This window comes from Solanum lycopersicum, chromosome 1 (assembly GCF_036512215.1).
Source record: "Solanum lycopersicum chromosome 1, SLM_r2.1".
NCBI classification, from domain to species: domain Eukaryota; kingdom Viridiplantae; phylum Streptophyta; class Magnoliopsida; order Solanales; family Solanaceae; genus Solanum; species Solanum lycopersicum.
Genome location: NC_090800.1, coordinates 84511241 through 84528351, shown reverse-complemented (window position 1 = coordinate 84528351; position 17111 = coordinate 84511241). Strand labels below are relative to the sequence as shown.

Genomic DNA, 17111 nt, shown 5'->3' with positions numbered 1-17111 from the left:
GCTTGGTTTGTTTGTTTCAAGCTTGGATGCCTTGCAAATGAATGTCAGCCCCTATTTATACTACCTCCTAAGAACCTAAGTATAAATATTATTTACTTTACAAGTCCCTCCTTATTTACACTTTAGTCCTTCTCTAGAAAATTTTACACAATCTTGGAATTTCTAAATCTTTTCAAGAAAATATCTAAGTTATTCTAGAGTATTCTCTAGCCTTCTATATTAGTCTAGAAGGTTCTAGAATCCAACGCAAACCTCTCCATCATTCTAGACCCTTCCGCTCCCATCCAGACGTAAAATTTAATTGTCATGTGATGGGACATGACACTTTAGAGCCTAGGGGGTTAAGATGAACATATTTAAGATCCTTTAGGTATATTGCTTACTTCCAAACTTCAACTACTATATAATCACAATTCACAAGTCAAATTAAGAAATAAAATAAATGAAAGGCCATTTACTTCTAAAGAATTAAACTGGATTCCATATATGCCTACAAATTTTCAGAAACCAAATATGGAAAAGAAACAATTTTGATAGATATTTAATTTTCAATCTCTTCCTATAAATAGACATTTCCATCAAACCATAGAAACACCCCAAATTTCAAAACAAATTTTACTTGTTGAAGAAGAAGGAATTAAAGAGAATGGGAACAGGAAAGAAGAAAATAGAGATTGAGAAAATCACAAAGCAAACTGCTAGAATGGTGGCATTTTCGAAAAGAAGGAAAGGACTTTTCAGAAAAGCTGAAGAACTTGAGTCCATGTCAAGTTCTCGTGTTACCTCTGTTGTTATTTCACCTTTTGGCAAGCCTTATACTTATGGAAATGTTAACTCTGTTATAAAGAAGTATTTTTCCATCTGTATCCGCCCAGAAATATCAACACCAGTGATGAATTCTCATCCTTCCTCTTCTAATGTTTCTGGTGAATCTTTGGGGTCAAAATCTTCATCGACCCCAAATGGAAATGCTCTCTGCAATTGGGTGGAAGGTATAGATGTCGAAGAATGTCAAAATCTGAACCAACTGTTAATGTTGAAGAAGCAATTGGAAGGAACTAGAGAGAAGATTGTTTCCAAAGAATCTGAATCATTTCAAGCTTTGTTTATTTAGCATGTCTCAATAGAATGTGTGGTTTAAAAAATAAGACCTGAACATATTTTTTCAAAAAATAGATTGTACTTTTGTTAAAATGCAGAATCAGAAGCAGACAATTACAAGTTTTTCTCATTATATGTTTTAATTATTTAGATTATCATATGAGTGAGCATTAGGTGAATTTTATATATCAATTATTTAATTATACTATTTTCAAAATTAATGTTTCCTTTGTGAATATCATTTGTTTTAATTAGCTGATTTCGCTTTTAAGCAATGTACTTTTTATAGAAATGTGTTATACATCTAACGTTTATTCTAGAAAATAAATCAATATGTATTGACAGGGCCATCTTCACCCTAAGATCATAAAGCCATTGTTAGGGGCCAAGATACTTAGGTGGTAATCCTAGTTGGCAATTTAGGTGGAGAGATCAGTCCACGTGATTTGCTACGTCATTAAATTTGAGTATTAACTCTTGAAGGACATTTGTGATCTCTTGAAATAACATCGGGGTTATCCTATAATATAACAAAGGGTGTAAATAATCTATTCCGCATAATTAAGACCCCTTTTTGTTAAAATAATGTACTTTAGGACCTCTCAATTAAGTGCTAATATTATTGCCATAAATAATTAAGCCAATTTAATTTGTGAAAAAATTATAACAATTCATTTTGAATTACATAAGATATTTCATTTTTTCATAATTAGACTAAATACTTTTTGTCAAAAGAAAGTTAATTAAATTAATAGTTTTTTCTATTATATAGAAACATGAAAAGCATAGTTTGGAAAAATGCACAAGTATCTCCTCAATTTGTGCTCGAAATTCCAGAGACACACTTATATCATACTAAGATTTTATTATCTCCTGAACTTATTTTATAAGTAATTTTCTATCCTTCTCGGCTTACGTGACACTAGCTTAAAGAAAAAGTCAACAAGCGTTGTGCCGATAAGATAATGTCACGTAAGTCGAAAATGGATAGAAAATTATTTATAAAAAAAATTCAGATATAATAAAACTTAGCATAGTATAAATGTGTTTTTGAAATTTCGGGGCATAAGTTGAATTGATAGTTGTCTATTATCCCTAGTTTAATTGTACATTTTACCCATGTTCTTTCTTCAATTGCTCTGCTTCTCGACTTCTCTTCTCAGGTGGGTATCGCCTATTTCATAAAAGAGAGTCCAACAAGTTGTTCAACTAAAGATAGCATATAATATATCAAAATACTATTTTAATTTTAACGTATTAAACATGTTAGGTAGAAAGTTATAATTAGAGAGTAATATCATACAATAAAAAAAAAGATATTCTCTTTTAATCAACGCAAAATCGATGACAATAAGAGACAAAAAAAATTGAAATAAAGGATTAGCTATTTGTTTCTACTTTAGTTTCAGTTATATATTTTCTTTTAATCATAGTAAAAACGATGACAATAAAAATGATGAATTCAAATGTGCCTAATATATATTCTATATATGGAACCAGTAGTATGTTTATCCCATATTAGTTTTAAATCTTGAAAATCTCTCATTTTCGTGTATCAAATTAATTTATCAGTATCATATTAATGTATCTCATACATTAAATTAATATATTTCGTATATCACATAAATGTATCATGTATAAAATGTATATTAAATTAGTTTATTATGTATAAAATATATGTATCTTTTTTAACGATTAATGTATTTCACGCATTAAATTAATATATCAATGTTATATTATTATTATATCAATTTAAAATTTTTTATAATTATAAACTTATAAAAAAATAATAATTTTACATTAAAAATATGTGATTTCTATCGTTTGGCTTAGCTTATATATTACTCGACTTATAGAGCATGAATAAAATTAAATGTTGAGCCCGTATTGCAAGGGTCATACTAATCTAGTAAACAAATATGTCTCCTCATTTAAGACGGCAAGAAGTTATGTGATTTGAATCATTAGAAAATAAACAAATGAAAAAAAGTGTTTTTTGGTTTAAAATAGTGATGTATTATACATAATAAATTGTATAATTACTACAAAAGAAGACAAAATCAAAAGATATGAAAACAAATTAACACTTGTGTGGCTAGATTTGTCAAGGGACCTGGTATATTGACCCTAATTACACATTAACATATTAATTAGTGCTAATATAATTTTTATTATATATAAATTTGTTTGATTAGTGAAAAATATATAATTATCCAATTTAAATTAAAGAATATATTTACTCTTTTTGTTAATTTAACCAAATACTTTCTAGAAACCAAATTATTTTAGGATATTACTTGTAATTGAAAAAAAAAGAAGTAATACTCAACTTTTACTTTCTTGTGCAATCCTTAAAAAAGAAAGTTAATTAAACCAATGATAAATGAAAAGACGCGTCTCATTTATTATTTAACAGAACAAGAAGTTATATGATTAAATTTGGGAAAATAATATATAATAGCAAATTAATATTTTAAAATAAATGAAATAATTATGGTTTGATTTAATTCTGCTTCATAGCAAACGTTTGTAAAAAATTATCAGACGCCTCTCTCCCAAATATCTCGCACGCCACTCTCCTCCAATCTCTCGCTCGCTTTCTCACTTTTTATACAAAAACAAGTGTATAAAAATTATTTCTAATTGCATGAAGCATAAAAAATTGTATAAATACATATCTTTTTGTTCCCCTCTCTTTCCTCTTCCAGATCTCGCTCGCGACTCTCCCAAATCTTGCTCGCCACCCTCGATTTTCTCACTTATACAAACAGAAGCGAAATGTATAAATCGTGTTTCTGTTTGTATAAAGCGTGAGAAAATTATATATACACATGCAAGTACATATATTTTCGTCCTATTCACTTATAAGTTTCTTTTGCCTTTCACTCTTTTTCGTTTTATACAATTTTCAAATTGTATCTAATTTTTCTCTTTCTCGTTTTATACAACTCGAATCAATTGTATATTCCTTGTCAAGTTTTTTTTGTCTTTCTCTCTTTCTCATTTTATACAAATTCAAATTGTATATAATCATTCTACACACTTATAATAATATAATTCATTTCTTACGCTTCGTTTTTATACAGTTCTCTGTCCAAGTGTCTTTTGCTTTCTTGTTTTATACACTTTGTTTTATACAATTGTTTCAACTGTATATATATAGCAAATTATACAGTTTCTATGTTTGCTATGAAGCGCAATTATGCAAACTTTGCTATAGCATACAAATATAAATTTTTTATTTGTTATATGTGAAAGTTGTCCCTTAAATTAATAAAAGAAAAATACAATAAAAGACGTGTTCTGTCCTTTAAAATAATGAATTGGTAATGAATTATATGCAGAAAATTTTAATGGAGAAATGGTAAATAAAATAATGTGTATTTTCATTAAAGAGAAATCTTTTTTATATTTAAAACGGTGATAAGTTATACGAAACAAAAATTTCAAAAATTACCCCTAATACCAAAAATAATAATGAAAAGATAAATAAAATAGTTTGAGAATAACTATGATCCTTTTTGAATTAAATAATAAAGTAAAGTATTAATGAATATTTAAAAATTCAAATATACTAAAGTTAAGTAGCGACTAACTTTTTTAACATAAATAAAATTTTACTGAAAATCCTTTTTGTACAAACATAAAAATTAAATAAAAAAAACATTTAAAGAAATCAGTCAATGTTTAAAGAAAGGTAATAACAAATTAGGAAAAAAATTTATAAGAAATTTGTTATCGTTTAAGTCGGTGGAATATATATAGAGACAGAAAAATTAGGAATCAATTATAGAAAAGAGAAATAATCTCAATAGGAAACTACCAATTTTCATAACTTTAGAAATCCTTTCCTAAAAGGTATCTGATTTTCACAGTATGGCCCATTAATTTAACGAAAAATTGTATTTTTTGAATCGAAATATAATTTAAAGTTATATTTATATTATTTTAAATAGTTTAAAAGTAATTTTAATTCTATTTTTAATGAAATATTAAAGTAAAATGTTAATGAATATTTTAAAAATTCAACTATACTAAAATTAAGCAAGCGACTAACTTTTTTAACATAAATAAAAATCCTTTCTGTATAAACATAAAAAAATTAAAAGAAATCAGTCAATGTTTTTAAAGAAAGATTAAAACAAATTAGGAAAAGAAATTATAAGAATTTGTTTAAGTCGGTGGAGTATTTATAGAGACAGAAAAATTAGGAATCAATTATGGAAAAGAGAAATAATCTCAATAGGAAACTACCAATTTTCATAGCTTTAGAAATCCTTTCCTAAAAGGTATCTGATTTTCATTAGCTTATAAATATCAAATTTATTTACCCCAAAATTCTAAAAATCTGAAAGCAAAATATACTTCTTGAAGAAGAGCAAAATTTAGTATAATGGGTACAGGGAAGAAAAAAATAGAGATCGAAAAAATAATGAAGGAAACATCTAGAATGGTGACATTTTCGAAAAGACGAAAAGGACTTTTTAAAAAAGCTAAAGAACTTGAATCCATGACAGGTTCTCGTGTTGCGTCGGTTGTTTTTTCACCAACCGGAAGGCCTTATACTTGTGGAGACGTTAATTTCGCTATACAACAACATTTTTCTAGTATTCGATGTATGGAATTATTAATTTCAGGTCCTAATTATGATTTTGATTCTGATTCTGGGTTGAAATTATTATCGAACTCGAACAGCAGTGGTCTCCGCCGTTGGGTGGAGGGTATAGATGTCGAACAATATCAAAATTTGAATTATTTGTTAATGCTGAAGCAACAATTGGAAGGAACGAGAGAAAAAATCGGTTCCATTGAACAGCTTGAGTTATTTGAAGCTTTGTTTGTTTAAGTTTAAACTTTTTAACTTAGATTATTTGTGTTACTAGATATCATGTGTTCGCGTCAGTATAGTATGTAAGTATTTTTCTTTTGAAAAAGTGAATTGAATTCTTACTTTTTTTTTTTATGTTTTTTTTTAAAAAAATATTTTAAATTGTTAATTTATGGAGTACCTTTTATGTTATTTTTGAATAATATATGTTAGTTTATTTATTTTATTTTATGCGATACAAGTGATTTTAGAAAAGTAAATAAAATTTTTTATATGATTTTTTACGTATTTTTAGTTTTCATTTTATTGTGATTCATAAGTCTTAGTTATTTTCAAACAATATATGCAACCTTTTTGTTTCGATAAAAATAAGGAAGTCAACCAAATTTTATTATGATTTTTAATTATATTTTTCTAAAAATATGTTAAATTGTTACATTGCGTTTTTAAGTTTCTTTTTCTCACGTAATTTTCAAATATGTAACAAATTAGAAAATAAAACGAAGAATTAAAGTTTTCAAATCATTATATTTCTATATTAAAATGTTTAAATCTTTAAAACTCCACATATATACACAAATTAATAGAAGGAAGATATGAAAACTCATTTCAATAATAACACATATATTTCATTTTCAATATATGACTCCCTCCTTTTTGATTTATATGAACTTATTTTTTATTTCATTTCAAAAAGAAAATAACTTTTGAATTTTAATTTTTTTATATATAGCATATTAAAGATCACAAAATTAAAAAATATTTTAGTACACAAAATTTAATATACATATAAATTTTAATTATATCATCCTATTTATTTTTATTTATAAAGTTACTTTTAACATCTTTTTCTTTAATTTCAATCTAATATATATTATTGATTTTATCACACTAATTTATTTTCACGTATATTAATTAGAACCATAATAAAGATTGAAATAATTATTTCGTAATATTTTCATATAAAAAGTAGGTTTTTTAATAAGCATAATGAATAGAAAAAATATTGAGAATTAAATTAAAGTAATAGTGAAATAGAGCAATAATAAAATAGATACCACAATAACTAACAAAAGAAATAAAAAGGAAACGAAGTAACAACAAAATAAGTTAATGGTAATAACAATTACTTAAGATGTGTCTAGAACTATTTAATTTTTTTGTTATCATTCTTGGTAGATTTTTGTTATCGTGAAATTATATTTTTGTCCTTGATCATTATTCATTTCATATATAGAAAGATAATTATAGAATTATTTATTATTTTTCTTTATAGATTTTTGTTGGCGTAAAATTACATTTTTACTCTTGATCATCCTCCACTTCTCTCTTGTATATAATAGAAATTTATATACTTGTATTGTTTTTGTTTCTTATAAAAGTTATGATTATTCCTAAATTTTATAGAGTTAATTAAACTTAATGGAAAATTTAGAAATGTAACCTATATAGTGATTGTTTGGTTTCTTTTCAACATAAATGCTTTTTGAAACTAAAAAATGTGACAATAAACTCAAAAATAAATGTGACCGATAAACTCAAAGATTTGGCCGGTTTGGCGCGTATATATATATATATATATATATTCAAAGGTTTAGTGTATATTTTTTTTTTAGAAAAATTAACTTATGATTATATGGGCTTTTTTATGTTCTGTAAAAAAAATCGTGTTTTTTAAACTCAAAGATTTGGTGTGTTTTTTCTAAAGAAAGATTGGATTTTGATTATTTGGGCTCATTTATGTTTTGTTAAGGAAAAAAGTCATTGTTGATTTGGGTTGTTCGCAAATGCCTAACGTCATCTTTATTTATACTTTTTCTCGAGGAAAGGTTTGATTTGAACTTTGTTATAAATAATGACCAAGGAAAAAGATCATTATTGGGGCTAAAAAGAATTTGTTGTAGAAGAAGAATATTTGATTTGAGTTGTTCAGTTGCAAATTTCCTAACGTCGCCCTTATTTATACTTGCATAAGGTTGCATTTAAATATTATTCTAAATAGTTTTATATTCTACTTATTTAATAAATTATTCTAGATAGCTTTATCTTCTATCTATTTAACAATTATTTGAATATTTCTATAAGTCATTAAAAATATCTAGAACATCGACATAATTTCAAATACTTAAAGGTATTATCCTACATAACTAACTAATTATTTAAAATGATTTGTGCCCAAAAATAATCATCTTTATTTTTCTCTCATCACCTTTTTTAAATGGAAAGCTTATAAATCTCTCTATTTCTGTACTAGGTGATGTTATTGCAGCTTTTTAGAAGGACTGAAAGATTTATCAATTCATATTGTAACCATAATGTATTAACAAAAACTGACAATTTGAATTTTGCTCCTCATAATTTCTATATATTGTATTAGTTTAGATTTACCATATTATTTGTTTTTGTGAATATCATTTGGTTTCATTAATCAATTCAAAGAGAAGTCCTATATGTCCATACATGTAATATTTTTTACTAACACACTAATGGAAGAAGGTTTAAGCTTTTACAACTTCAGTTAATTTGTTAGTTTTGTAGGTTTAATTCCTGGACCGCAAGTATTCATTTTCACAAACATGAACATGTTTTGTGTTAGTAGTATACTATTCTTTGGGAATCACTTTCCAGTATATTATTGGCTTTATGTTGATAGCTAATTTATCGTGTATTATTTTTGTTACCATGATAGATTTTATATATTGACTAATGTGTTTATATATAGAGCTTACATGGACATTACCGAAGAGCAGGAATTTAAGGATGCATGGAGGTGATATATCATTAAAACCTCATTTCAACTCTCGTGTAACATGTTTATGACAAAAAAAAAAAAGTACTACTTTACAATGATTGTAATTCCTCTTGACCTCTTCTAGCTTAAAATTTAAATAAACAAAAATTAGATCTTATTTATAAATGTAATGCGTAATTTATTTGAAAAGTAAAGAAAATGATGTTAGATTTAATGAATTTTTTCTTTGGAGTTAATTAACAAGACAATATAATGGTGAATTTTGTTAGTTACATGAAATTTACAATTATATTTAATACTTTTTAATTTTATTTTATAAATATATTAGATTTAGGCTAAAGGACTAGAATGAATATTTTTTGTTACACATTAACAACAATTTGAATAAGGTGAAATATATTAAAAACCAAAATAAACACCTTTTATTACACATTAGGACAATTTCAATAAAATGAAGTATATCTATAAACCAAAACAACACATTATTCATATTTTCTCATATTTTTTAAAAATAAAACTAATTTGAGATCCTTTGGTATGTTCCTTACTTCCAAATTTCAATTGCTATATAGTCACAATTTACAAGTCAAACTTTGACACAAAATAAATGATCAGTCAACATTTTCTTCTAAAGATTTAAATTACATTCCATATATTTCCACAAAAAAATTTGGAAATAAAATATAGAAAAGAAAAAAAAAATTCATTTTCAATCTCTCACTATAAATTAACATTTCCTCTGAACCTTAAAAAGTATCCCAAATTTCAAAACAAATCTTACTCCTTGAAGAAGATAGGAATTTAAGCAGAATGGGAACAAGGAAGAGGAGGACAGAAATCGAGAAACTCACAAAGCAAAGTGATAGATTGACGACATTTTCAAAAAGAAAGAAAGGAATTTTTAAAAAAGCTGAACTACTTGAATCCTTGACAAGTTCTCGTGTTACCTCCGTTGTTTTTTCACCTTCTGGCATTCCTTATACTTACGGAAATGTTAACTCTGTTATCAAAAAGCATTTTCCTAGCTGTAATCGATCAGAAATATCAACAACAGTAATGAATTCTCATCATGATGTTTCTGGCGAATCTTCGGGGTCAAAATCATTATCGATCCCAAAGGAGAATGGTCTCCGTCGTTGGGTGGAGGATATAGATGTGGAAGGGTGTCAAAATTTAAATCAACTGTTTATGTTGAAGGAGCAATTAGAAGGAACCAGAGAGAAAATTATTTCCAGTGATCCTGAGTCATTTGAAGCTTTGTTTATGTAGGCATGTCTCAATAGAATTTGTGGTCTAAAAATAGAGCATGGGCATATTTATTTTAGAAAATTAAAAATCAATTGTACTATTGTTAAGATGCAGTTCAGAATCAGAAGCAGACTATTAGAAGTTTTTTCCATGATATGATTTTAATTATTTAGATTTATCATATGAATGAGCATTGAGCGAATTTTATAAATCAATTATTTTGTTATTGTATTTTCAAAATTGATGCTACGCTTGTGAATATCATTTGTTTTTGCTTTACCAATTTCACTGTTAAATAGTTCACTTTTCAAAGTAATGTGTTATATGCCTAACGGATATCAAATTGGACCCGCGGCAAATTGAAATCTTGCCATCGGTTCGCCGCTAGTCCAATTTGAGTACTGGATCGGATTTACAAGATGAGAATAATTTGTATTATTTTTAATACTTCAAAGATATTTTAAGCCTTTTTTTCGATTAATAAATTAAAATTAGGACTACTTTTATTTTTGACCCTTTTCTCTATAATTATCGTCAATTTATTTTAAACGAGAAAACATGTCTTTTTATTTGTCTATTTTCTATTAATTTAAATCATATAACATCTCGACTCTTAAATGAAGAGACGTGTTTTTTTCATTCATATTTGTTTACTGTTTGATTTAATTATTATTTTTAAGTGTTGTACAATGGAAAGTAATAGTTCAGAATTATTGTTTTTTTTTTCAATTATAAGTAATAATACTAAAATAATTTGGTTTCTAGAAACTATTTGATTAAATTAAGAAAAAAAAAGTAAATTATGTTGTTTTTTTTTTTAGTCAACTCAACTTATTAGTATCATCTTAAACGAAAAGACATATATTATTATTTGTTTTTTTTTTGTAGAAAATATTAATTCATTTAGGTATAATTTATCACTATTTTAAATAAAAAAAAGTTTTTTCTTCATTTATCTATATTATTATAGTGATTCAAATCATTGTTTTATCGAAAAAGGGTGATTTTCGAAAAGAGTTTGTTTTTTAGACTTTTAGGAGTCGCCACTTAATTTTTAAGAAAAATCAAGAAAACTTCGTTTCTAAACAACTTAAACAGAAAAATTGTTTTGAAACATTTTAAGGGTTCGGGATTCCTATTAGTATCTTAGGAAGGTGTTTAAGGCACCTAAGATACTCCGTTAAACGCGGTTTTCCAGCGACTAACTATTTGACTATTTATTTTAACTTTTACAAATCGAAGTTTAAACTTTACCAAAATTTCTTAGCCGAACTTTACAAATTTGAAACATTTGTTATCTAAATTGTAATTTGTGGATCTATTCCAAAGTCAAATTTCTTTAGAATTTCATCCAAACAGGTTACAAGTTTTTCCACGCTTATCATTTTAAAATTCCATTAAGGTTAAACCTTTTAAACTTTTTACTCTAAGCAATTTTCAAACTTAAACATCCATCTTTGATATTTTAGTTTTAGTTTTAATCCTGATAAAATAGAAGGCGTTCGGCGGGGTTTGGAGTTTCTAATCCTAGACTATACGACATTCCAAAAAAATAACATAAACAAATAATAAAGAGGGAGAGAGAGAGAGATTCGGGTCCAAGTTTCGGATGCTGTTCGCCTTGGCCGAAACTCGAACCCACCTGATTTTTGGGTTTTTAACCCATTCACCTGTCCTAATCTAATATACGAAATAAAATGCGAGAAAAGCAAAACAAGAGGGCTTATGCCCATTACAAAAACAAAATACAAAAATGTAAAGTAAAGAAATTTCTAATCTATTTCTTCAAATTTCTCCAATCTCCTTAACTCCGGGATCTCCTCGTTGGTTTCAAGGCTTGACTCGATGGAAGAAAGCATGAGTCTTTACGACTCCTCCAGAATGCAAAGGGGGGAGTGTGAGTTCGTGATGAAACTCGGACGGATTTTTGCGTGCAAAGGAAAGAGGCAAGTACGAAGTTAGTATTTTGATAGAACAATAAAATTCGATAAGACAGAGCTACTCCAGTACTGATTAGCAGCAAAGCATCAAAGCCGACCAACAAATAACACAACATCATATGCACAGCATATATATACCATCCTCTGTTAGTTAAACACTCTACCCGTTGACACGACTACTGGACAATAGATGCGGGAGGGTTGGCTTCAAACTCACACATCAATAGGTACACATATGTAATACAAAGAGGGGATATATAAAAGGGGGGCGCATGCTCATGGGATCATTCTGAAAGAAGACATGAACGTAGACAGCCATTTCTTGACCACCAGACTAAACCTAAACTCAACGAAACAAAAAAAATAAAAAAAATTTCAACACAACCTTGTCATCGTAAAGACTACAAAAGGGAAAGATGGGAATTCACTCACTTTGGCAAACGTTTGAGACATTAATGTATCACGAAAACTCCCTACTTAACAAAACAGAAGACAAAATTTACGAAGGCTAGGTTCGAAACAGAATGCCAAAGCAAGACAACTAATATTCAAGCGATGGCTTTCCAAAACGGAACTAAGTCAAGACCCATACGATGAAATCTACGCCATGACAAACTCACAACAAGCAGATGAGCAGTGCAAAACGAGCAAACGCAACAGAAATGAAATAACCGACGAAAGAAAAAACAAACGGAAACATCGCGCAAGACCTTGCAGATTAAGCCAACAAACAGGGGTACAATATCTCATTATCACAGCAACTCAAAACAACGACTCGAACTCCATAAAGAAAATTGATAAAAACTGGAAAAAGTACCTCTTTCGGAGCAGCGACAGGGACAGTACGAACAACAACAGATGACGACCTCCACCACTCGAACGAACCAGCGGGTGGTGATTGCAGCACAAGGGACTTTCAATCTTTGAAAGTCTCTTTCGCGATTTGAAGGTTCCGTTCGTCTACAGCAAACGGGAAAGGGCCAAAATATATTCTCTTTCGTTTTTGTTACCACGGACGGGAAAACAGAACCTTGTTTCCTTGAAAGATCTTCCAACTTAATCGCTCAACAACAGATCGAAGTAACAGAATCCTTTTCGAAATTTTGAATCGAATCGCCTAACCAACGTAAAAGGGAAGCCAAATCTTTCTGAAATTTTTTTTTAACCAAGAATTGCTAACGCTAAAAAAATCCCCCCCACCCCCTTTCTTGAGGACGAAAGGGGTTTATATAGGGTTTTCGGAAGAGGGAGGGCGGGAACGACGAGTTTGAAACTTGAATTTTCTCTTTGGGTCAAACCCATCAAGGAACGATGCGTGTGGCGAGGGCGACTACGACGTTTCGCAGACTTTCTTGATAGGATATGGGTCTCTGCCATTCCGTCTCGTTCACGCGAAGGGGAAGGGAGAAGAGTGTGGGGAGAGACGCGGGGTTGTTGGAGTCTCTCTGTTTTTTCGCGTGATTTCTGGGGAATTATGGGTTTCTGTCGAGAGGGGAAGGAGAGAGCGAGCGTGGGGGAGACGCGGGGAGAGGATGAGAGGAAGGGAGAGAGCGAGGAGAGAGCGTGGGGAGGGGGTCGCGTGGGGGGTGCTGTTCTTCCTGGGAATGGGGTCGTGTGGGGAAGAAGAGAAGGGGTGAAACGGGTCGGAGCGGGTAAGGGAAAAAGGATGGGGCCGGGTTGGGAAATGGGTTGGGTTAAAATAAAAGGGATTTGGGCTGAAAATAAACAAAAGGGAAATGGGCTGTTGGGTCTGAATTGGGTTGGGATGAGGAAAGGAAGCCTTAAGATGCACACATATACATATACATATATGTGTATACATATATGTATATACATATATCTTATTTTCGCAGGATTTATAAAACCAATTAACTTTAAATAATTTGGAAAACTCACGAAGCTCGATAATTAACTTATACCGACGCGGGTCAAAAATTGGGTGTCAACAATCATATTTATCAAAAAAGTTCTAAAATTGATGTTTCGTTATTGTAGTTTCAGAATATATTTATCACAAATTCTAATAAACTTATAGTACAATGTTTTAGTTTATTATCACACAATTCTAATATATTTTAAAACAATTATAAAGCAAATATATTGCATACGTATTTTATTTTATATCATATTACAGATTTATCATAGTACTGATATATATTGCTATAAATGGTAATAAATAAAAATTATTGCTAAAATTAGTAATTATTTATTTAAAGGTACTATTCAAGTTATTTTTTCATAAAAAATTAACTCCTTAAAAGCTTGCAATTGCGAGCTCATTTAAATTGACTTAAAAAAGTAAGTAGCTTTTTAGTTAAAATTAAAAAGTTAAATTGAAATGACTTTAAAATAAAAAAATAAAAAGTAGGGGAGAGTTGTTGATCCGAATGAATCATCCTTTCCACGAAGGTAAATCTTTGCCTTCTAGGCAAGAGGATACAATTCGATTTTTTATTTATTTTGAGTCATTTTTATCTTGTCTAATCGTTGCTGATTTAGTTTTAAGTCATCTTTACTTATTTTATTATATATATATATATAATAAAATAATAGAATTAGGATGAAAAAAGAAACACCATTCATAATAAAATAAATTTTATATTATTTATGATGTATTAAAAATACTTCACCAATGATCATTATTATTAAAAATTTTCCTCAAATCGCCCAAGAAAACAAGTTAATATTAATGGATTGTGATATTTTATTCAACCATATAGACATTGCAATAGGAAAAAGAAAGTAAAATGTATAAGCTGATAAACAGATGGTACAAATACTGAAACACATATAAATCTAACCACTCTCATGGCTCTGCTGTCGTCGAAATCGAAGAGAGTGGTAGTATCTCTGCCGGTGCTGCTCCTCTCCGATGCCGTATTATTCTTCTTTCTTTTTTCTTCACCATCATCATGTAATTATTAGGATTGAAATAAGCAGGTGTATCGAAAGCTACGAAAGAAAATCTCGAAAGACTATGAATAAGAAAGATAAACGAGAAATATATAAAAGGATTATTTAAGGTGATTCGATTAATTGACTTACATCTACAAACGAGATGAGCAATTCACTGTAATAAATATGAGAGTACGAAATATACAGAAACAACCTTAACTAATTCACTCGAAATATATGACAGGTTCACAAGTGATAGCGTATCAAGTTTGTGACCCACAATCCACTATAAATATGAATATACGAAATACAGAAAGAAACGATTTAACTAATTCACTAAATATATGACATATTCACACAAATGATAACATATCAAATTTGTGACAAAAATTACAAATATTCGTTCTCTATTTATAGAGCTCTAAACTTTTATTAATCAATTCAAAACATTTTCCTAAAAAGAAAATCTTGCGAGGAATTAGGATAAATAAAATTCAAGAGTAATTGCCCTGTCACTCCAACCACCATTGCCGATCTAGCACCGGAGAAGAGATCTCGACGTCGAGGGTGAATAAAGAATCACTGGTTTTGCTCGTTCGGCCATTGAACTTTCTTAACATTAATAGAATTTCAATCAACATTCCTTGTTAGTAGAGAATGGTAAATAAACAAATTAGGAAAAAAATATAACAGGCTCTGGAAAAGTTAATTCACAAGAAAATCAGGAAACCAACTATGGAAAAAAAATAAAATAATTTCAATAAGAAACTACTAATTTTTATAGCTTTAGAAATCCTTACCTAAAAGGTGTCTGATTTTCAATGTCTCCTGTAACAACTATATATATCTACCCCAAATTCTTAATTTCAAAGCTGAATAAACTTCTTGTTTTCGAAGCAAAATAAACTCCCGGAAGAAGAGAAAAAAAACAACAGAGAGGAAATTTAGGAGAATGGGCACAGGGAAGAAGAAAATAGAGATCGAGAAAATTATAAAGGAAACTTCTAGAATGGTTACATTCTCGAAAAGACGAAAAGGGCTTTTCAAAAAAGCTAAACAATTTGAATCCATGACGGGTTCTCGTGTTGCTTCAATTGTATTGTCACCCACAGGAAGGCCATATACTTGTGGAGACGTTGATTATGCTATAAGAACACATTTTTCTAATAGTGGTCGATGTATGAAATTATTAATAACAGACATCATGAATTCTCACGATTCTAATTCTAGTTCCAATGTTGTTGTTTATGGCGAAACTTCGAGATCGAAATTCTCTTCGGCTCCAAAGAAGAATAGTCTCCACAATTGGGTGAAGCGTATAGATGTTGAACAATGTCAAAATTTGAATTGGCTCTTAATGTTGAAACAACAATTGGAAGGGACAAAAGAAAAGATTGGTGAAGACGTTGAGTCATTTAAAGCTTTTTTTGTGTAAATATGTTTAACTTATTTGATTTATATACTTGTACTATTTAATTTTATTTATTTAAAAAATATTGTTGACTCCATAATTTTCAAAAAATTGTGATTTAATTCAGTTTAATTGCAAAATTGAAATCGTAAGCTTCACACAGGGTAATGAGTCGTTGTAACACTGAGATATTACAACAAGCGCACTTTATTTAACACTAATAATATAATTCATACGCGATAATAATAAATACATATTTATAAAACACTTTATATAAATGTTATCAAGATGTTAGTAACTCTATCACAGTCCTGCAAATTTTTTATTTAGATCCTCACCATTAAAATACTTTATTAATATTAAATGTTTATTTTTTCTAATTTGAAATATTATCTATTCAAATAGAAAATGTGAACAATTGATGATTAAGGTGTACTTTGATAAATAATTGATCATAATTTTAATAAAAATTTCACATACTTGATAATTCAAAGTACAAAATTAAAAAATGTTCAAGAAAACTTAACTAAGTTTATGATAATTTATTTTGTCTTATCCTTTCAAATTGTATGAAATCACTAGGCTATAAAACATTATTATAAAGTTTGAATTATTTATTGATTTATGAATGTTATTTTCGTAGAAGAATCTTGCTAATCTTCTTTGTAACATTTCAATTTTATCAGATTGAAAAATTAAAGCTCCAAAAACTTTTAAAATACAAATCAATTGTGGCCACACTTGAAACTAATACAAGGAATCACTATAAACATGAATTTAACTAATTTCAGATCATAATGAGATTCTTCTTAATTTCATTGTTTTATCGTTATTTTTTAAATATATTTAAAATCTAATAAATTTCTTGTGAAACTATTAAATATACGAAATTAACTATTTTAAAGCATGAAATCAAATTTACAAACTAACATATAT

At 28.4% G+C, this 17111-nt stretch overlaps 4 protein-coding genes across 4 annotated transcripts; all 4 read left to right on the top strand.

Annotated features, from left to right (window-relative positions):
* The first annotated feature begins 646 nt into the window (after positions 1-646).
* Positions 647-1114, top strand: LOC101258418 (agamous-like MADS-box protein AGL61). Its single transcript, XM_004231202.4, has one exon. The coding sequence runs from the start codon at positions 647-649 to the stop codon at positions 1112-1114; it is 468 nt and encodes a 155-aa protein (XP_004231250.1).
* Positions 1115-5494: 4380 nt separating this feature from the next.
* Positions 5495-5947, top strand: LOC101258111 (agamous-like MADS-box protein AGL29). The gene has a single exon (XM_004231201.1). It carries the CDS (start codon positions 5495-5497, stop codon positions 5945-5947), a length of 453 nt encoding a protein of 150 aa, XP_004231249.1.
* A 3544-nt stretch (positions 5948-9491) lies between these two features.
* LOC101257814 (agamous-like MADS-box protein AGL23) lies at positions 9492-9950 on the top strand. Its single transcript, XM_004231200.2, has one exon. The coding sequence runs from the start codon at positions 9492-9494 to the stop codon at positions 9948-9950; it is 459 nt and encodes a 152-aa protein (XP_004231248.1).
* Positions 9951-15716: 5766 nt separating this feature from the next.
* Positions 15717-16199, top strand: LOC101257514 (agamous-like MADS-box protein AGL28). The gene has a single exon (XM_010317162.2). The coding sequence runs from the start codon at positions 15717-15719 to the stop codon at positions 16197-16199; it is 483 nt and encodes a 160-aa protein (XP_010315464.1).
* Positions 16200-17111: the final 912 nt, after the last annotated feature.